Genomic DNA, 22,153 nt, shown 5'->3' on the forward strand with positions numbered 1-22,153 from the left:
TGGTGAGTAACAACAAGCTCTCCAGGGAAAAGAAGCTCTGATTTGCAGCATTTCACAATTTCTGTGGTGTGAAATACACCCACTCTGGCCAATTTCCAACTACCAAAGTGAGGTTACTGAAAGTGGATCTGGGGGCGCCTGGGTGGCTCAGTCGATTAGGCACCTGCCTTCGGCTCAGGTCATGATCCCGGGGTCCCGGGATCGAGTTCCGCGTCAGGCTCCCTGGTCCGGGGGAGTCTGCTTCTCCCTCTGCCCCTGCCGTTCCCCCCTGCTTGTGCTCTCTCTCTCTCTCTGACAAGTAAATAAATAACACCTTTAAAAAAAAATAAAAATAAATAGAAGTGGATTTGGGAAGAGATGTGCACAATCAGCTCCCAGACGTGACTGGGACTAGGGGTGAGGATGCCGTCTCCCAGACAGAGCGGAACCCTGGGGTTGGAATCTTCAGGGCGGACTGAAGAGGAGGAGCCCCTACAAGGCACCGGAGTTGACAGAAGGAAAACCAAGAGAGAATGGGCACTTCAAGATCAAGCCCAGATCCGAGGCCTGTCAAGCTTTCCAGAATGAACTTCCATATTCATTCCTTTCCTCAACAGTCTCCTACTAGACCTGTGAGCTCTTGGAGGGAAGAGATTTTGTGTGACTCAGCTGTATCCTCTAGGTTAGCATACAGCAGGCACTCAGCAAATAACTTCACTAATATCTCAGGGAAGATTCATGTCCACCAGTTTCATGAGGCACCACAAGAATAACTGGATATAAATGTTACAAGGAGATGTTTTTGCTCAATGTTAGGAAAAAACTCCCTAGCCTGCCTCCAAGTAGACCCATCTTGTGTCGTCTGTTCCACATCCCTCCCATTCTCCTGGGAACTGTTCCCCTCCATGCCAACGGAGTGCTCAGGCAGTCACTATGTTCCACAGGAATCTACCGACTAGTCCAGCTATGGGAACCGGACGCAGCTGGGATTTGGGGAATCAGAACTTGGTCCCTCTTGCGGAGCACCTGTGGGAGAAGAGGTGGCAGTATCATCTTTCTGCCTCATGAGGCTAGTGAGGGTAGCGGGGAATCCCAGCAGCGTTTCCCTGGTTCCATTCATTCTTCCGTCTAAATGTATCCCCATAGGGCCCTTTCTCCGACTACGTTACATAGCCCCATACCCGCCAATAAATGTCCCTTACCTCAGCAGAAGCTGGATTTCTGTACTCCTCAAGCGATAGTACTGATTAATACTCAAGCAGAACTCAACAAATAGTCATCTATGTGAAAAGTTGTGTGTTCGCTACCTTAAGCATTCACGCCGCCTGAATGACCACTTGAAACAGGTTTTAAAGAGGGTATTTCTGTCAAGGGTGGTAGCCCTAAGTTAACAGCAACAGTAGCAGCTACCTCCCTCGATATGAGTGCTTGCTATAAGCCTGGCAGTTAGCGGAGGAAATAAATCTTTTTAAAAAGATTTGTTTATTTAGAGAGCATGAGCGTCAGGAGGGGCAGAGGGAGAGGATCTCAAGCCGACTCTGCGAGGAGTGTAGAGACTGGGGCTTGATCTCATGACTCTGAGATCATTACTTGAGTGAAATCAAGAGTTGGACACTTAGACTGAGCCACCCAGGTGTCCCAGGAAGGTGGGTTTGATCCAGGTTTATTAAGACTTCAAAGTTTTATTTTTTTTTAAGATTTTATTTATTTGACAGAGACAGCAAGAGAGGGAACACAAGCAGGGGGAGCAGCAGAGGGAGAGGGAGAAGCAGGCTTCCCAATGAGCGGGGAGCCTGATGCGGGGCTCGATCCCAGGACCCCGGAATCACGACCTGAGCCGAAGGCAGACGCTTAACGACTGAGCCACACAGTCGTCCCAAGACTTCAAAGTTCTTAATCACTAAGGTAGAGATTCTGAAATTTTCTACTCAGGATCCCTTTATGATCTTAAAAACTGAAGCCCTCAAAGAATTTGTCTTTGTGGGTGAACATCTACAGATACATCTATATATCTATATATATAATGGAAATCAAAACCAAGAAATTTAAAAGACTTAAAAAGAACAAAACCCATCATGTTAACACAAATATTTTTATTAAAAGCCACTATTTTTCAAAACAAAAAAATCAGAGTGGCACTGTTTTACATTTTTGCAAATCTCTTTTGTATCTAATAGAAGACAGCTGGATCCTCCCGCCTGCTTCTTCATTCAGTGCATTGCTTTGGCTGAAGGATATAAGGAAAGGCTGGCCTCATGCCGCCATGTAGTGGAACAGGAACTTCATGAACCTCCTGAAAGGGTTCCAGGAGCCCCCAGGAGTCCTCAGACCGTAGTTTGAGAACCACTACAGTAAACTAGACTGTTTCTCAGTTAAAGACTACATCACCACTGAATTAGTTTTAGAACTGGCAATTCCTTCCATGACCAAGACTTTTTTTTTTAAAGTAATCTCTATACCCAACATGGGGCTTGAACTCGTGACCCCAAGATCAAGAGTCGCATGCTCTCCGACCGAGCCAGCCAGGCACCCCCGTGGCCAAGACATTTTAAACAAACTGCAAAAGATGGTGGTGGTAGAGGCAACTTGAATTCTTTTTAATTCCATTTTAAGTGACACCGATTTTCAACTGGAGTTCATAAATTCTTCTTTTGCCAGACAAAATTACATATTAGATTTTTTTCAGGTTTATTTTTCTAAACTAAGAAGAGAAAGCAACATGTCATACATGGTCAAGGTTAACATTCGTACAGTGGTATTACAGTTTACAAAGCTTTCTGTGCACATATGATGCCATTTAGTTCTTAGGAGCCATTCTTTGGGGAAAGGGCGGAGCGGAGAGTCGACTTGCCCAAGACTGCCATCGATGATCAGGCTGTGGACCAGGATTCCTTATGACCAAGCGATGTGCTCACAGGACAACTCTGCTCTAATGAAGAAACATCTCACTTTTGAAAGGAAGCCTTCCAACCTAGGAAGAGGGGACCCTTTATTTATGTTCACTTTTTCACATACACAAGAGACAGCAGCTGTTCTAGAATCCAACTGGATTTTATTTGACACAGAATACAATATGGCTGCAGGAACAGCAAACTGAGAAGACAAAGCAGAAACGACACAGTTCTACCTAATTTATAATTAAGTAACAGGAGGGCAAGTCATTAAATGAATAACAGAACAGTTGAGCTCGACGGAAGAATTCTTTCTAGTGCCCATACCTGAAAGACAAAGTAAATTATTTTATTAATTCCTTAGTAATTTCCTCTTGAGACTACAAAACCTGCTAAAACATAGGAGCAGATGTAATGAAAACTTTTAAAAGATGTGAGTACAAGTGTACTCCAAGATTGGGCTGACACTAGTCTCTGCCCCTTTTATTTTACCCTGCATAACATTTTACCTACTACCCTCTTCTTAGTGACAGTCTCTCCATGGGCCTCAACTAGACCCACCTGATCCTCCTTCCAGTTACCAGATAGATGTGGGCAGTATTAGGGAGGCGAAGAGGAAAAGTCAGAACTGGTGGCTGTGACAGGGAGCTGCTCTGGTGGCTCCAGTCAGTGGCTCCGACACCCTCTGAGCACTCGGCCTCCCCTTCCCACTGCGGCTTATTTTCACTTCAAATCTGCTACTCAGGCAAATATGGGAAATAGTCATTGAACGGCCTTCAATTTCAAAATCTATCACCAGGTCCAATTTCCGCCCTGATTACATTCAGTACTACAGAAAGAGGACTGTAGAGAAATGAGGTATGGATTTCAGGTGATTTCTGATTTCCCCAAAAGCCAAAATTTGGCTCTAACAAGATTATATAAAAACAAACAAGGCCAGGAAATTTCTTCCACATATAAATGGACTGCTTGAACAAAAATCCTTCATTATTATCTTACTCAATCTTTTGTCTGGTTCTTTATGGACAGTTAGCCTCATTAAAATACTTATAACAAAGTCTAACATATAACATAATAACCAGGGCACTCGAACTCTGGGTCATGGCTTCGATCAGCCCAAAGGACTACTAGATGTTTTAAGCACTTCTCGTATGAAATCTATGTGAATACTGTCTAGAAAAAAGTTGTTGTGCCAAATTCCACACAGGGTAGAGCTCCAGTGTTTGTTAGTGGACTGGAGAGCAACCCAGAAGTTGTCCATCACATTAAAGGATGCCATAATTTGCTCCTTAGGAATCTGTTTTCACAAGCGCTGCTGAGCACTGCCTTGTGACAAGGCCGCTGGCTGGACACAGTGGTGGTGTCAAAGCCCAACACGAGGAAGTCTTCAAACCCCCCACTGCCTAGGCTCAGTCCAGGGAATATTTAATGGGCAACAGGGGAAAGTTTGGGTCTAAAACAGAACTTGAAGCCTGCTCCATGGCAGGGCCAATTACTTGAGAGCCAATTACCAATCTCTTGAGAATGCAGAAAAGTGCTTTTGCCTTGATATGTGTGACTTCATGGTTCTACTCAGGACTCGAGCTCCCGAGGATGGGGAAGGACTGTCTCACACGTTTTCATATCTTACACATTAGGTAGCATACATGTTGCTGAATGAAGGATAATGGTATGAGCTAAACACTGAGTATTTGGCAGGTTTCTTAAAAAATGAACGTGCAGGGGTGCCTGGGTGGCTCAGTCGTTAAGCATCTGCCTTCGGCTCGGGTCATGATCCCAGGGTCCTGGGATCGAGCCCCACATCGGGCTCCCTGCTCCGCGGGAAGCCTGCTTCTCCCTCTCCCACTCCCCCTGCTTGTGTTCCCTCTTTCACTGTGTCTCTCTCTGTCAAATAAATAAATAAAATCTTAAAAAAAAAAAAAAAAGAACGTGCATTCGATAAGACTTCCAAAATTCGTTACCAAAATAAATAACCAAGTGTAAAAGCAAAATAACTGTACCAATAAGGGATTTCTAAACATTTAACAAGCTCAAGAACCCCATTTTTTGTTTTTTAAACTTACCTATATCCTATTAATCAAAACTCATATTTCTTTCTTTATTTATTTTTAAGATTTTGTTTATTTGACAGAGAGAGACACAGCGAGAGACGGAACACAAGCAGGGGGAGGGGGAGAGGGAGAAGCAGGCTTCCCAATGAGCAGGGAGCCCGATCCCAGGGTCCTGGGATCATGACCTGAGCCAAAGGCAGACACTTAATGACTGAGCCACCCAGGCGCCCCAAAACCCATATTTAAATAAAAATCCCCTTCTCATAAAAAATTTGATAAAGCAAATGATCAGTAATTCAACAGCAACAAAAAAGGGCATTTCACATTAAGAGAGGCATAAAAACAAATGAAAAGTAGCCAATCTCACTCAAAATTAAAAAAATGCAACTGAACACTAGTTTTCAACTATCAGAGTAGCTAAGATGGAAAAGTTTGATAGAGCCTCAGCAGGAAATGGAGAAAGGGGCATTCTGCTGCACTGTTTAGAGGGAGTGTAAATTACAACATATTCTTGGGAAAGGAAAATCTGACTTTATCAAAAATAAAAATGTACACATTCTTTACTCAGAAATTCCTCTTTTAGGAATTACTGCTACAAATATACCTGCACAAATTCACAAAGATTCATGTATAAGGATGGTCATCCCAACACACTATTTTCAAGTGAAAAATCTGAAACCCAAATGTCTATCAATAGGGACTGACTGGGCGCCTGGGTGGCTTAGTTGGTTAAGCGACTGCCTTCGGCTCAGGTCATGATCCTGGAGTCCCGGGATCGAGTCCCACATCGGGCTCCCTGCTCAGCAGGGAGTCTGCTTCTCCCTCTGACCCTCTTCCCTCTCGTGCTCTCTATCTCTCATTCTCTCTCTCTCAAATAAATAAATAAAATCTTTAAAAAAAAATAGGGACTGATTAAATAAATTATGGTACATCAACATAAAAAATACTCTGCACCCATCAGAAAGGAGGTAGTCTGATATATACGGATATGGAAATACTCCAAAATGTATGAAATGAAAAAGCAAGGTGAATTACTATGTAGGATGCTCATATTTATGTTAAAATTATATACGGATATCCACCCACATACATGAAAGCACATGTACAGAGATAGGAGGTACTAAGAAGCTGATGGTCACCTCTGGGAGTAAGATTAGGAGACTAAGGTGGGAAATTTTTTTGGTATGCCCTCTTGAGTATTTGAATTTAAAAAAATTCAAACCATGTCATATTTTATTTGTGTAATACTAATAAATTAATTGAGATAGCCATAAATACCATATCAGAGCTAATCAGCATGAGATAAACCAATGAAGCAGGATAGGTGGATGTAATTCCAGCCCAAAGCAAAGACACCTGACATTGGTTAGCCCAGGGAGCCTTATTATGGAGGTTATTCTGGAAATATTTAATCGTTTGCAGATTCTCGTATTTTCTACTTTCACAGACCCTGGGAGCTGGGAAACTCCAGGCTGCAAACTTAATGTCAGCCACACTTTTGTGCCTTTTCCTCACAGACGAGTCCTTGTTTAACCAAAAGTTCGTTTGTAAAACAAGGTATGTTCCCTGTCTCCATCTTCTCAGACTATGCACCCTCCAGCTTGAGGTGACTCAAGGATGGCATGGACCACAGAACCCAGTCTTACAACATCAAAACAGCCAGAGACACCTACTTTTGGAATTCCCACTCTCTGTTGTCCAACGGACACACCTGCCGTGTTTTGAGCCAGCGAGAGATGCAGTGGAAGTGAAAAGCATGCTGGAAGAGAAGACACATTTTATTAAAAATCATTCTGTGCAGGGTGCCTGGGTGGCTCAGATGGTTAAGCGTCTGCCTTCGGCTCAGGTCATGATCCCAGGGTCCTGGGATCGAGTCCCACATTGGGCTCCCTGCTCCGTGGGAGCCTCCTTCTCCCTGTGCCTCTCTCTCTCTCTCTCATGAATAAATAAATAAAATCTTTAAAAAAAAAATCATTCTGTGCAGGCTCAGCCATCTACTGATCGTATGTCTCAAGGGCAGCGGCCTGGTGACACACGGGGGGCCAGCAAACAACGGGAGACAACAAACAATGAAAGGCAAAAGGTCAGTGACTGCTTACACCTTGGTCAGGTACAGGACATTCCCAGTGGAACATCTGCTAGAAATGTTGTAACCACTACAAAAAAATTATTTGGCAAGTGCGCTCTCTCCCCTTTCCTTAAGGGAAGATGGAATGTGGCTTCCTGGTCCTCTTCAGCCTGTAAGGGGAGGCTTCTACTTTCCTTGAACACATGCCAGGAGGCCCTTGATCACAGGCAGATTTCAAACTTCCCCATTCTTTGTCCCCAACTGCCCCTCCCCTACCTTGGAGAATGGGAACCCCAGGGGCAGCGACTTCTCCTGCCGCTGCCACCCACCCAGAGCCAAGATGGGCATGTCCCCAATCTCTCCACACCCAGCTCAGCTCTGTTCAAAAGACCTTCTTTCCAGATTTGTTCAAAGATGTACTGATATTAAAACAGCTCAGTACTTGGTAAGCCTTTAAGGGGTGAAGCACTTTCTCTTAAAAAAGAATGAGATAAAAAAAAATTAGGGTAAAAGGAAGCCTTATGATGGACAAACTGCACACAAGCAGCTGAAAGATCATCAAACGACTTATTTCATGATCAAGGCCAGAAATAAAATGGCCAGAGTACCAAGAAAGCTGGGAACTAGGAGGTGACTTTCAGATTTGGGCAAAAGGAAAATTTGTGTGAGTTTTTTGGTGTGAGTGAATGACAGGCAGATGCTACTCACAATACCTCATGGGAGCAGAGTATTAAGACAGCAGCAGCAAGTGCTCCCTCTCATCTCATCTGTGATGGGCTGGCTCAGGTGGGGACAGGGGAGAAATGCTGACACCCCAACAGAATGAAAGCTTCTGCAAGCTTGATTTAGTAACAGCCTCGAAATCTGGTCAGCAGGCCCTACCACAACATGCGTGGACCTTCGAGAAGAGTCACTGAATGGATTGCCATCATGGCCATTGTCTTTTAATAAAGACAAAAGCAGAATTTGGTAATTAAGAGTGGAATCCACAGCTAGTACACTATGGACACTCAATAGGACAAATATTCTCCCAGGGCGAGAGCTTTAGGAGATCCCTTTCATGCAACTCGTTGACTCTCATACAACTCACTGTGAAAAAGAGAAAAAAACAAAGCTTCTAGAAAGCAGAAAGCAGGGGCATTTTTTCCTCAATCACCAGGTAGTAGGAACAGGTTCACCTAGGGGTATTCAAGAGGCCTTTCTCCACCGGCCCCCTGCTCCCTGCCCCCATGAGGCACCTTGCAGCAGTACAGGGTCCCTATATACCTCAACTACCTTGGAAGATGGAGGGAATGAGGGGCTGCAAATAAGGCTACAGAGCAGGTGACAGCATCGCTGAACCACTGGTCCCAACTTTCTTCCTGTTAATACCCTACAGTCTGTTGATGGGTATATTTAGCAGTCTCAGAGTACACGGCCTAGTGCTTTACAGTTCACAGAAGATGCTAACATGTATTACCTAACTGGTGCCTCACGGCAACCCTGGCGAGCAATCATAACAGGTAATATTACCTTCATTCTGCAGACAGGAAACTGAAACTCAGACAAATCAAGTGACTCGCCTAATTCACGGAGCCGGTGAGAAGACCCAGAACTAGAAGCCAGCACTGGTCCAAAGGTCTCTACCACACCATGCCAGCTCTTCTCTATGGCCGGCTCCTCGAGCTAGTCTCGGCTTAGCCAAATTTAAGGGAAGTTCACTTCCTTTTTCTTCCACCAAAAAATAACATGGCCCTTAGTATATGCCTGAAATGTCAGGCGGAGCAAAGAGCCCAATATATTTTGTTTCTTTATCCCCATAAACAACAAATCCAATTGGGCCAATACTGGCTAGGCCAATACAGGCTACTGTGGAACTGCTCAAAAGGCCTTGGCGGAATTAAGAAGGTGCAGCACAGGCTGGGGTAGGGCAGAGCCTCAGCCAGCTGGGCCAGAGTACTGATAGTTACTATCTGCTCAGTAACCACCCCCCCACAAAGGTGACACTTATGTCTCCCATGTGGCAGGATAAAATCATTTCATCCTGATTATAGGATGAGGGAACCCAGGCTTAGGGATGTCAAATACCTTATATAAAGTCACTTAGCAAGTAAGTCAAAGACAGGGAATGCTGGTCTAACTCCAGAGCCCCTTAGGCCTGTGCCATGCTGGGAGCTGTGGATCCTTCTTTCCCTTGGCACAGAAGGGCAGGATAATTTTGGCTCATGTGAGTGGGACTATATGGCTATACAGATGACTTTTTAACACATGCTAGAAATAACACATTTGATGTTGTTATCCTTCACAGCTGTCGCATCGTGGAAGGCTGTACATTCAGTCCAATGATGCTGGACAAAACATTTCTGGCACGAGCCACGTTAAAAAAAAAAATCCTAACCTAGTACATTTGCCACACTTTAAAACACACACGTGGGCCCTTGAACACACGATTTATTCGCCAAACTTAGTTCCACAAGGCATATAGCCCTAAAAAAGGATCTGTTAAGGGGCGCCTGGGTGGCTCAGTCATTAAGCAGCTGCCTTCGGCTCAGGTCATGATCCCAGGGTCCTGGGATCGAGTCCCACATCGGGCTCTCTGCTCAGTGAGCAGCCTCCTTCTCCCTCTGCCTGCCGCTCTGCCTACTTGTGCTCTCTCTCTGTTAAATAAATAAATAAAATTAAAAGATTTGTTAAGAAGGTAAAGATATCCACCAACGGGAGAATATTCCAAAGACTGCCACAGGCTTTGCAGGCAATTCCCAAAGATGACTCCCCAAAGTGCTGCTAACAAAAGTGGGTCCACTTTATAATTAAGACAAAATGGTGCCCCTGCAATAACGAATAATTTTTAACCTATAACAGGTGAATACTACAAAGATTTAAAATCTTTTTTACTATTTGTATACCTTTTGGGAGAAAGGTAGGCTAGGCATTTTTTTTCCTAGTTATTTTCAAGACTGGCAAAGCAGGAAAAGTGGTAATATGTTTACAAGCCATGCTGATAGGGAAAGATGTTTCCTTACGTTACAGACTCCCCATGCAACAGTGCACTCTTCAGAAGTAGCAGACGCCTGGTTAGCTTGACATTCTATGCCTGTGGGAACAAGAGCAACAAGATCACTGGACCTTCTGAGCAACCACCTTTCAATCTATAGCAGCCCTACCTGCACAGTAACACAAGGACAGGTTTTGGGCAGAGGCAGGGGTGAGGGTGGTGCAAACCTGAACAAAATCAAGTGGTTCATTAGTCATAATTGTTTTTTAATGAGTGTAAGAAGGGGTGAAGCACAGAAGGCAGAGATGTGACTTAACAGTTTGCTTTGCGACGATTTCCTATCCTTGTTCACAGAGTGATGAAGGAAAAGGCACGTTTTAGTTCTGAACATAACCTGACCTGCCCAAATGAAAGTGATTTCTCCTAGTTTGGTCAATTTAGTGAATTCCTAAAGCTACCTTGTAACTCTTACTGTTCTGAGAACTGGCATCTTCTCCCCCTGTTCTTGGTAAATGCTGCCTCTTAGGCCCTTACACCAGGATGGCCTAGTTGGGTAACAAGCTCCAGTCTCTAAAGGGCTCAGGCAGACACATAGGAACCGGCACAGAAGTAAAATAAAAGAAGGGAAAGAGGCCTGTGGCAAACTGTAGCATATGCTGTGTGTGAAAGCGCCAAAACTCAAATGTCTTTAAAACACCGTCAAACAAAGCAAATCTGTTAGGCCAATGGATTAGAGATTTGGGGCCCAGCACTTGTTGATGCTTACTATCCCTGAGGTGATTCTGTCTGGTGAACAGAGCACATTATGGTAAATATATCCAAATATCAATTTCACAGAGGGGAGGAGAGAGGAATTTAAGTAGAATACAAATCTGACTGAGATCAAGAACTGACTAGTAAAGCTCTACTGGGGATAAATATTCAAGGAACAAGAATTAATAATGTCTAATTTGCTTTCTCTGAAGGTGGTAACTAAATGGAGTCTCCCATCTGAAGAATAAAAAGTTTCAGGAAAGACTAATAGGAGACAATTACCTCAAACTTCCATAGGTGAGAAACAGTAAAACTGTAAGCCAATAGTGCTGAGACTTGAATGGGTCTATTTGGTCTTGGGGGAAATTATATGCCATAAGGGTTTTTTCCATTCTTCAAAAATATGAAAGGCAAAGGGTCTGAAGTCACAGAACTTCTTTTGGCTACCAGATTCACACTACAAAGAGAATAACTGGGTTTTCCTTCTGATAGGAGTGGACAGTCTAGGGTCTATGCAGTATATTCAAGGATTTACTGGGGCTGTGACTGCACTACATATTCAAAAGTAGAGAAAATAAAATCTGATGTCCTTCAAGTTGGATCCTCTCAGATGAGTGCAGTATATTATGAAATTAGCTAAATAAGAGGCATAATTATTACTAAAATAAATAACAACTATTTCAAGGTACGTTATCATGTTTAAATTTTTCTAGGTCAAAGTATTTTTAAGGGACTCTGTCTTTCTATGCCAAGTGCTAAGTAGGCTCTCGGTACTTGAATAAGCAAACAAAACCACTTCTACAGAGACAATGGGGGCCAAATATATATGCATTCTTTACCTGGTAATTACTAACAAAGAACAAAAATATATAGGAGGGATAGGACTGCAATCTAGAATGCTACATAAGGAAGGATGTGGCACGGAAAATTACTAAATACGAGTGTAAAATGCTTTCAAATAGAAAATGTTCTTGAACTGTTGGTGCAGAGTGAGTACAGGAGGTGAGTCTTTCATTTAAACAGGGAAAGTAACTGTCCACTGTCAACCTACAGCAGCCAAAACAAGCAGCACATAATGGATTCCTGTCATACCCCTGCAAAGGCAGAAGCTTAGTGCATGGGATACATAAAGCTTGGATACTTTTAAAACTTCAATACGAGAGCATTACCACCAAAGGACTGCTAAGGAAGCAATGGTTTCATCTTGGAAGCAGACAGATTTCACACTTTCAAAACAGGGATAACCCTGTGGTTTAGGAAGAGGCTAACTTCTCACCGGCAAAGGCTGGGTCTACACCCTTCTGGATGCCCTCTTCCATCTGGAACAAGATTACCTGAGGTAATGGAGAAAACCTAGGAGATTGTGTTTTTCAGCAACTCTTTAGAACAAAGAAATGGGGCAATATATAATAAATACAAAGCTAGAATAGGGCATGTAGTGTCAATTTTGACTCAAAAGAGGAAGTCTTCAGACCAAGAAAGCTTTATAGAAGAGTCCAACCTGGGCACAGCCATAATCACTCTTATTTATTTAGGGCTATGGATATAATTATTCATTTAATGCCAGGCCAGAATTTATTAGAAAATGGCCATTGCTAAATCAAGATTCTAACTTTCAGCTTTAAAAAAAGTCTTTTTACAAGAATCATAATCCATTTATTTATTTTTCAAAAAGATTTTATTTATTTGACAGAGAGATAGCACAAGTAGGCAGAGCAGCAGGCAGAGGGAGAGGGAGAAGTAGACTCCCGCTGAGCAGGGAGCCCGATGCGGGGCTCGATCCCAGGACCCTGGGATCATGACCTGAGCCGAAGGCAGACGCTTAACGACTGAGCCACCCAGGCGCCCCAATCCATTTATTTTTTTTAAAGGAAGGCAAGCCCAGGGGCACCTGGCTGGCTCAGATGGTTAAATGTCTGCCTTCGGCTCAGGTCATGGTCCCACGGTCCTGGGATGGGGCCCATCGGGCTCCTTGCTCAGCATGGAGCCTGCTTCTCCCTCTGCCTGCCACTCCCCCCTGCTTGTGCTCACGCTGTCAAAATAAATAAATAAAATATTAAAAATAAATAAATAAAATAAAGGAAGGCAAGCCCAGTTGTGGCAATCAGACTTCTCTTTAGTGTCTGTGATAAACAAAAGGGTATGTTTCTTAAGGGTAAAAACTTGATCTCAGTCATTTATCCTGGTGCCTAGCAAAATGTCCAGGATGTGCGTATTCACTGAATAAATAAAAGACAAGGCTTGAAAACACTCTTAATTATATTTTTTTAAATCTTTTTTTCTTTAAAGATTTATTTATTTATTTTGAAAGAGTGAGAATGAGAGAGAGAGACAGAGAGAGCACATGAGAGGGGGGAGGGTCAGAGGGAGAAGCAGACTCCCTGCTGAGCAGGGAGCCCGATGCGGGACTCGATCCCGGGACTCCAGGATCATGACCTGAGCCGAAGGCAGTCGCTTAACCAACTGAGCCACCCAGGCGCCCCAGACTCTTAATTATAGAGAACAATCTGATGGTTACCAGAGGGGAGGACGGTGAGGGGCTGGGTTAGGTAGGTGATGGGGATTAAGGAGTGCCCTTGTCATGATGAGCACCAGGTGATGTACGATGTGTTAGTCACTACACTGTACACCTTAAACTAATATAATGCTGTAGGCTAACTGGAATTAAAATAAAACCTTAAGAAATAATTAAAAAATAAACTTCTCAATTAAAATTTTAAAAAGACACGACTTGAAAACTACTTCATAACTTTTTGTTATAAGAGTTCAATATTCTGGGGTGCCTGGCTGGCTCAGTCAGTAGAGCATAGGGCTCTTGACCTCAGGGTTTTGAGTTCAAGCCCCATGTTGGGGCCTACTTAAAAAAAGAAAAAAAAGGGGCGCCTGGGTGGCTCAGTCGTTAAGCGTCTGCCTTCGGCTCAGGTCATGATCCCAGGGTCCTGGGATCGAGCCCCGCTTCGGGCACCCTGCTTCTCCCTCTCCCACTCCCCCTGCTCGTGTTCCCTCTCTCACTATGTCTCTGTCAAATAAATAAATAAAATCTTAGAAAAAAAAAGTTTAATATTCTACTACTTCATCTAACATTTAAAATATATCGTAGAGTAGGTAGATGTCTAACTGAAGACCTACATTGATCCCTCAAGTGTTCAACTCTAAGAGTATTAATGGCCTTTGTCTGTTGTGGTCCTCCCAAGAAGTACATCCTCTTGCATCCAGAGAGACACAAAATGACTTAAATATAGAAGTGGGGCGGTGGGGGACAGGGTTATTTGGAATCATTGACTATTTACAGAAGAGAGACCCAAGAAAATAAAATTTGTTTTGGGCACAACTCCTTATGAAAATGCACAGCAACAAAATTGGCAAGCATGTAATCAAAGACCCCACCCAAACACATTTAAAACTGTGCATATGTTTTTCCGTGATGGGTTCCTTCTATCTGTATTAAACATCATGGTAGCTGCTGTCTGCTTTGACTGTTGTGTGAAGGGTAAACAGGGTCAAAACTCAAAGAAACCAAGGGCAACAAACTACCAACACGTGATATTTGATTGGTGCTTCCCAAGTTGCAATGATCACAGACTATTCCTCTATTTTGTATTTTTACTATTCATTGGGCAAGTATTTAGTGAGAACCTATTATGTACTGGACCCTATGCTAGATGCTGGGAATAGAGCAGTAAATAACACAGACATGATAGAGAACCAACTAAATTAAATACTACAAAGGAAACTATAGGAGGTCTTGGGAATATTTAACAGAACTGTCACAGCCTGTGTGTATCTAAGTATGGTCAGGGAACACATCTCTGAGCTAGTTCAAGGTGAGATCTAAAGACCAACTATGGCTTAACTCCGCATTGCCTAAGAAAGTCACCACTAGCCTCATATGGCTACTGAGCACTTGAAATGTGCCTAGTCTGAATTGAGATGTGCTTAAGTGTAAATACACTCCAAAGACTTAGTACCAAAAATAGAATGTAGAATGTTTCACTTTAAAATATTATTTACATGTTGAAAAAAAGATTTTTAATGAAATATAGTAGGATAAATAAAATGCAAATCATCTATATCTTTTATTTTAATGTGGGTACCAGAAAATTTTAAATTACATATGTACTTGCATTTGTGGCTCATATTTAGATTGGACAGTACTGGGTTAGGCAAAGGTAGTGGAGAGAAGAGGGAGAGTATTCCACACTGAGGGAAGGGTATACGTAAGGGCTCTAAAAAAGTGCATGGATACTTCAAGAATGGAAAGAAAGCCAAAGAAACAACCAGAGTAAGCGGGAGAGTGGTGCAAGATGAAGCTGGATAGGCGGGTGAGTGATTTTCAAACTAAGTGCCTGTAAATGCAACTCTAGAAAGCTGAAATTTCTTTACCTCATACCTGATCTCCGTAATAAACCATTTTAGTACCTGGATGAAAAAGTAACCTCATCTGTTCCTGGTGTGATCAACGTACTTCTCCCTATTACTATAAGGATCCTGAGTCCATCAACAGCTATGATCAAATTCACCATGTACTGGCTACTATACATGATGGAATCTGTAGGAGATTTAAATGAATTTTCTTTACTGCAATTAGCTGTCTATTTAGATGTTGGCAGTGATGTCCTCTTAACTTTGGGGCTAACATTGCAATTCCTTACTTATTTGGTTTCTTTCTTTATAAATCTTGCCAAGGAAAAACTAGCTTTGGTAGAATATTTTAGCTCAAAGTTTATTTTTTTCCTTTCACTATTTTTGCCTTTGAGTCTGGGTATGAGATGGGAAATATAGAGGAATAATCAACAGTGCCTCTGTGTCCACAACTCATTCTAAATGTGTGCTTGCCATCTTTAGATTGAGTATATTTATTCTGAGAGATGAGTGTGCCTCCAGGATATCATTAAATCTACTCTATTTCAAATATACCAACGGACTAGAGGCAGAAGACACCAAGTGTTCTGACTATGCTTTATATCTCCTTGGGAAGAAGAAATTTGGTCACATCAGGATAGCCACAATCTCTGTAACCTTCTCAACTTCCTCCCATTCTCCTCCAGTTACTTACAAAGATCCATAATGTGGTTCCTGCAGATGGCACAGTTATCAACCACAATATCCCAGGCCCAGAGGGCTACTGCATTCCACTGCAAAGAGAAAAAGGGGGAACAATGCACTCTCCTTGTAACACAGGCACACACACACTCTAGGATTTCATGCTGCACCTGCAGTTAGCACCTCTTTGGCCACAAGAGTTTGGGGATATTACATTACTCTTATTTATTTTATCAGAGGGCAATAGCAGGCTACATGTGTGCTCACCTGTTCTTCAAACAGTTGAGTATATGAACCCAGATTAATCATCTTTATTTTCTCCTACAGCTTACAATCATTTAGTCAACCGTATCAATGTAAGAAAATCAGGAATAATTTTGAAGTGCCTGTTTTAGGTTTAATAAGCACAAACTTGAATTTCTGTACAGGTTCCCCTGAAGAACTCAATTTCTGCACAGATAAATATCTGCTCTTCAAGGCAGCTTTGAAAGAATGAATGGGGAGGTGAAAGCTAGGAACAGAATGAACTAAGATGATGATTGGATCATAAAATGGGTAATCATGGGATAAGCTGGATAACTAATTACCCAGTGTCAGTACACAGAGCAAGGTCACCACTTAAATCTTACAAGATTATTTCACAACAAACTCTAGAATTCACTAGAATTTTGGTTAGTTATTACTATCAAATAAACTGATGTTCTCAACTTTTACATGCCCAGACTCATATTTAGTTAAGACAATTCCAATTAAGAGTTTATCTGAAAGCGGCATTTAAGTAATTCAACCTTCTGGCTTCTGCAATTACAAATATTCCCAAACTCCTTTTTCATCCACTAATTTGGTGCCACTTCCAAAACCTTCATCTCTTTCAAACCCAATTCTCAGTGTCTAGTTCAACTTCTTCAGCACTTTTCACCCGACAGCTTCAACTTGAAGGAAAAAAAACCCCTATTTCTATTCTTCAATATGGCTGCTGGCTGTTACTGAGCATGCAGTGCCCACAATGAAACACCAAAAAAGCACTAGGAGGGGGAATATTGTCAGTGTTTAGCCAGATGTTCCAGGAATAACATTTTCCCTATCCCAGAGTCTTCATTTTGAACAGATTTATTTTATATTATGTGAGAATCGGCACTTTTCTCCCAAACTGTTGGCAAACCACTGGAAGGCATTTCATGCAAAAAGACACGTTCCACATTTTTGCTTTCCCACTTTCACCAGGTCGTTCGCCACTAGTACTCAACCCTTCCTAAATGACACAAGGTTTGGGCTCGCATTTTCTTTTTAACAAATTCCACCATGTTTTTTTTTTTTTTGGACAGAGGGAATCGATTCTGGATATGACCACAGGGCTGTGGCGGCGGTGTGACAATCCAAGAGACCTCTCAGAAGAGTCAAGAGTTGTTACACTGGAGACACCTCAACTCGACGGGGACAAGGACTAGAGAGAGGGCTAAGGGAGGCCTTGATTAGGCGAAGACCGGGCTGGGGTCCCTCAATCAGAAGGACCCTGGGCTTCAGGAAGAGGCGGGGCAAGGAGATCACCAGCCCGGCTGCTCAGAGGCCTCCAATGCGGTAGGAACTCAGGTCCCGGCTTTCGCCGCACTGCCCCCATCCTCCACCCACCGCATCGCTCCGACTCCCCCTTCCATCCACCCCACCCACTCCTCCCCACCCCTCCACCACTCCAGTGACAGCTCAGGCGCTTGGCTCTCTCAGCCAAGTCGCAACCCCGCGTATCGCAATAAGCGCCTCCGTGATTGGCCCCTCAGACTCCCAGCGAAACCAATACTGGCATTGGCAGTGGGCCCCAGGCACGCCGATCAACTCTAACACCCGCCCCCCAACTTCCTTTCCTGGTACCCGGTCCCAGGAACGCCCTGAAATGAAGCCCTTTCTTCCGCGCCTCAGTCATCCTCGGGCCTGCCAGCCAGATCCGCGCCTCTCTACCTTCCCTGGGGAAGGTGCTGGCGAGACCCAACCTTTTTCACTTCAAAGCGCTTCTTGCCCGCGCCGCTGTTGGTGCCGCTCGGGGTATCCACATCCATCGCTGCCGCCATTTTGGAAACACAAGGTCCGTCGTCCGGCCACTGCGCCTGCGCACCAGCGCACGCCTCGCTCCCCTCCAGCCCCGGCACCTCCTCCCATACCCCGCCCCTTGCTGGCGCGGGAAGGGCAGGTGGGGGCGGAGCGCGTGGCCACGCCTCTTAAAGGCGCTGGTACAGGTCCCTCCCACCCCTCCGGCCCCTGCGTCGGCTGGGGAAGAGGCGGTGGCCGGGGCGGGGCCGGGCGGGGCCGGGCGGGGCCGAGCCGACGTGATCGAGCCGGGTGGAAACGCACGAAAAACTCCCCCCGCCTGCTCCCGCGGGAAGCCCCCGTCCGCACTCCCTCAGTTGGGGCGGCGGCTGCTTCCTCCGCCTCGGCCGCGACCTGCCGCCCCGGCCCCGCCCCGGAGCCGCACCGCTCCAGTGCCGGCGGGTCTAACGCTGCGTTCCGCCAGGGAAGCGGCGAGGGCGGGCGCCCCGCCTCCTGCTGCCGAAACTGGAGACCCCACAGTTTCTCAGGTCCCGACCCGCTTCCGAGCCAGGCCGGACGTGCAGCCTCCCTGGGAGAGCCGGGTCCGGGCACCGTTTGGTTCCTGATTCCGATTCGGGAAATGCTCAGGATTCGACGGGGAGACGGGAGCTCCCCGAATGTCCTCTCCGGGGCCCAACTGTGTAGGCATTCTCCAGTCCTGCCCACCTGAAATAGGCGGAGGAGAATTAGGAGCCGGGGAGATGCCATCTCCAGCCCGCTCGAAATACCAATCCGTGCTAGAATGCCCTTTGGTTAAGGTACATGGCTTCAACTTCACATACTTGAGCACACATTTCCTATTCCTCAGTTGGTCATCTGACAATGGGGTCCTTTCTCCCTAATTTCCGTCCTCTTTTCGCTCCTTGCTCTGTAGTCACATCTGCAGTCGCTGTACGTCTTAAATTTGTGTGAGGCATTTGGCCATTGATTCTTACTGGTCGTTCCTTAGCCAAAGCACCTGTACTTTGTCACCCTCCCATTTCTAGATCTGGCCCCCCTTGTGAATCTCTAACCTTGCAGAGGTATGACTCGACTAGATCACTCTTGAATCTTGTATTGGCTTATTTGAAATCTCGTATTTTCTCTTAAAATTGGAGCGTATTGACTCCATTGCCAAACCGGAAGAACTGCGATTTGTTTCCTTATCTTGGTTATAAACAGGAACAACAAATCCGTGAAAACACCACCCATAGCTTTAACCAGACTTGGAAAGAAAAATTGTGTGAGACCTTAAAACATTATAGGAACCCTACACAGTTTTTCTTAGCCCAAATTTTGTTAGAGTAATAATTCCATGTTGAGATTTCTATCATCTAATTTATTGTGTTCCCAAATGCCCTTACAGGATATTAAAAACCCATAGTAAATTAAGGTATTAAGGGCATATTTATCCTTCATTAAAGAAATTCATTATGTACAAGGTCCTGTTATAAATAGGAGAGACATGGTGATGAAGGAGTCAGATTCCTTGTAGGGAAATAATACACAAGCAAATACATTGGGCAAAAAAAAAACACACCCTCAGGTATCAATAAATGCTATTAAGAAGACAAAACGAGGGGCACCTGGGTGGCCCAGTTGAGTAAGTGTCTGCCTTGGGCTCAGGTCATGATCCTGGGGTCCTGGGATAGAGTCCTGTGTTGGGCCACCTGCTGGGCGGAGAGCCTGCTTCTCTCCTTCCCACTCATGCTGTCTCTCATTATCTCTGTCTCTCTCAAATAAAACCAAAAAAAAAGACAAAACGAGGTCATGAAATTGAGGGGAGAATTAGGGGATTAGTCAAGGCCGCTATGAGGAGTGACATTGCAGATGAAGTCCTTTACAGGGGCCTAAAAGATCCTGCATGATCTGTTACCCGTGCATTTAATGTATATTTTTCATTTTTAAAAAATGGTATGCATATCTTCTTACCTGTTTTTCATTTACTTATTTATTAGATTTATTGTTTGTGTGTGTGTGTGTGTGTGTCCTCACCAAGAGGGGAGTTTTTGTTGTTTTGTTTATTGGTAACAATGCAGTGCCTGGTACATTGCAGGGCTCAGTACGTGTTGAATAAATTTGAAGCTTATTGAGCAAGGAGAGTGTGGTAAGATACCAGACAGACAGGCAGAGGCCAGATCAGAGCAGGTAGGGATTTGCAGATGTTATGGGAAGGTACTAGAGGGTTTAAATTAGGGGAAGGGACTAACTGACAAAATCTTAAAAGTTTTTAAGCTTTGTGAAGAAGGGATTGTAGGGGTATAAGAGAGGAAGCGGCAACAATTTGCAGGTTGTTTGCTTTATATAGAGCTACAGTAGGGAGATGTATGACCTTAGGGGCCGTTGCATTAAGCTATGAAAACCTCATGTACTGATCTCTCCTTTGGAGATTTGCCTTGCTGTGGTGATTGGCCATGACATTCTGTACACTAGACTCTACTGCATAAACCTAAGAAAACTTTTCGTAGATTTCATACAGATTCCTGTCTTTCTTCATACTTTCACTATTTACGATGCAACAGGTTATAATTTTAATTTAGTTCCATTCCTTTCATCCATCTATTCATTCACCAATTTCTAAAATATCTACAGAACCTGCTGTGTGTCAACTACACCATGCTAATCTAGATAAAAAGTCATCTGATATTTCAGGTATTTACAAAAGGCCCCTTTCATCATTGCTCTTATGGTATACTAGCAGAGAGGCAAGTCAGTTATTGATAATTCCAATGAATTTTAGGAAAGGGGAAGTTTGGGGTACTTTGAAACAGAAAGCAGGTCTGTTGGGGAGGGGGGTGCTGGTAGTGGGGAAGTCTTCTTAGAAGAAATGGTTTGAAATTGAAGGATGAGCCAGACAAAAAGCAGCAGATGCAGAGGGATGCTGGTAAATGTTTAAAAACCAGTTCTAAAAAAACAAGACAAGAAAGCCCTGATTTGTAGTGTGAACAGCCAGATTGCAAAATTCCTGAAAATTGCTCTTGTAAGCTCTTGTAAGCTGGCTCTATCACACACACACTGAGTGATATGGAAGAAGGTGGCATTCCAGGTAGAGGGAACAGTGTGCAGAAGGGACTCAAAGCTGGAAAATGCACAATGCATCCATAAAGATGTCTGGAATGACTGGAGTATAAAGAGAGAATAATATAAATGAGTGCAATGATTGTGCAAGAGTCACTTGTTTGCATCTCTTCTCATTTCTGTATTTAGCAGTCATGTTGGTAACTTGAAATTGGCCATAATAGTAGTATTTACACCACGGGAATTGACAAAAACTGCATATCAGGGTTTTCCACTCCCCAACTTGATTATTAAATATTTACCACTGGTAGGGGGCCAGGTCATGCAGAATTGTTCAGTGGACACATGCAAAGGGTTTTGGTCCTTATCCTTAGGGATGGGAAGCCACTGAAGGATTTTAACCAGTGACATAATGGTCAGATGTGCACTTTTAAAAAGTGCTAGAACGTGGCCCTAAAGTAAAGAAATTGGATCCCAAAGATTACAGGTGGGGAATTTTTGAAGTATGTCCATATCCAAGTGGAGATCAAAGGAGCCCAACTAAAAGAACCCTGAGGGTGCCTGGGTGGCTCAGTTGGTTAAGCGACTGCCTTCGGCTCAGGTCATGATCCTGGAGTCCTGGGATTGAGTCCCGCATCGGGCTCCCTGCTCAGCAGGGAGTCTGCTTCTCTTCTGACCCTCTTCCCTCTCGTGCTCTCTATCTCTCATTCTCTCTCTCTCTCAAATAACTAAATAAAATCTTTAAAAAAAGAACTGACAATGACAACTGTGGATTGAACAGAAGTTCTTTTTAAAAGGGCTATTTTGAAGATTATGATTCTGACTTTAGAGGAACTGTGGTGATTAGCAGTGGAAGGAATCATGTAAAATTCCTTAAATAAAAATTTACTGACTTTAAATTAAAAAAGGAAAAGTGTTAGGCAGGGCTTCCACTTCTGGGAAGATGGAGTAGACATACTTTTCCCTATTCTTCTCTCTTACCACTGAAATCCCTGAACAGTGTATATATATATATATATATATTTTTTTAAAGATTTTATTTATTCATTTGCGAGCGAGACAGAGAGAACAAGCAGGGGGAGAGGCAGAGGGAGAGGGAGAAGCAGACTCCCTGCTGAGCAAGGAACCCGATGTGGGACTCGATCCCAGGACCCCGGGATCATGACCTGAGCCGAAGGCAGACGCTTAACCATCTGAGCCACCCAGGAGCCCCTGAACAGGATATATTTTTAAAAAATAATAAGACTCTGAGAGACAGAAGAGGCAGACCAGTTAGGGACCTCGGGACTTGAGGAATGACATGGTTGTGAGTTCCGTG

The 22,153-nt window shown here is 43.9% G+C and overlaps 1 protein-coding gene across 4 annotated transcripts; it reads right to left on the reverse strand.

The window, feature by feature from the left end:
- Positions 1-3,011: 3,011 nt before the first annotated feature.
- Positions 3,012-17,917, reverse strand: RBX1 (ring-box 1). 4 transcript variants are annotated; one of them, XM_025881649.2, is made up of 5 exons: positions 17,745-17,903; positions 15,773-15,851; positions 9,992-10,062; positions 6,595-6,680; positions 3,012-3,197 (listed from the first exon to the last, which is right to left on the reverse strand). In XM_025881649.2, exons 1-5 carry the CDS (start codon positions 17,820-17,822, stop codon positions 3,185-3,187), a joined length of 327 nt encoding a protein of 108 aa, XP_025737434.1. In that variant the 5' UTR covers positions 17,823-17,903; the 3' UTR covers positions 3,012-3,184. The 4 variants fall into 4 exon arrangements, with proteins under 4 accessions (XP_025737434.1, XP_073738840.1, XP_025737433.1 ...); XM_073882739.1 differs by lacking the exon at positions 9,992-10,062 and having other exon boundaries at positions 17,745-17,917; XM_025881648.2 differs by lacking the exon at positions 6,595-6,680 and having other exon boundaries at positions 17,745-17,910.
- Between the last annotated feature and the right edge of the window lie 4,236 nt (positions 17,918-22,153).

The sequence above is a fragment of the Callorhinus ursinus genome, unplaced genomic scaffold, assembly GCF_003265705.2.
Source record: "Callorhinus ursinus isolate GAN/ISIS: 27379988/994484 unplaced genomic scaffold, GSC_fseal_2.0 scaffold48, whole genome shotgun sequence".
NCBI lineage: Eukaryota > Metazoa > Chordata > Mammalia > Carnivora > Otariidae > Callorhinus > Callorhinus ursinus.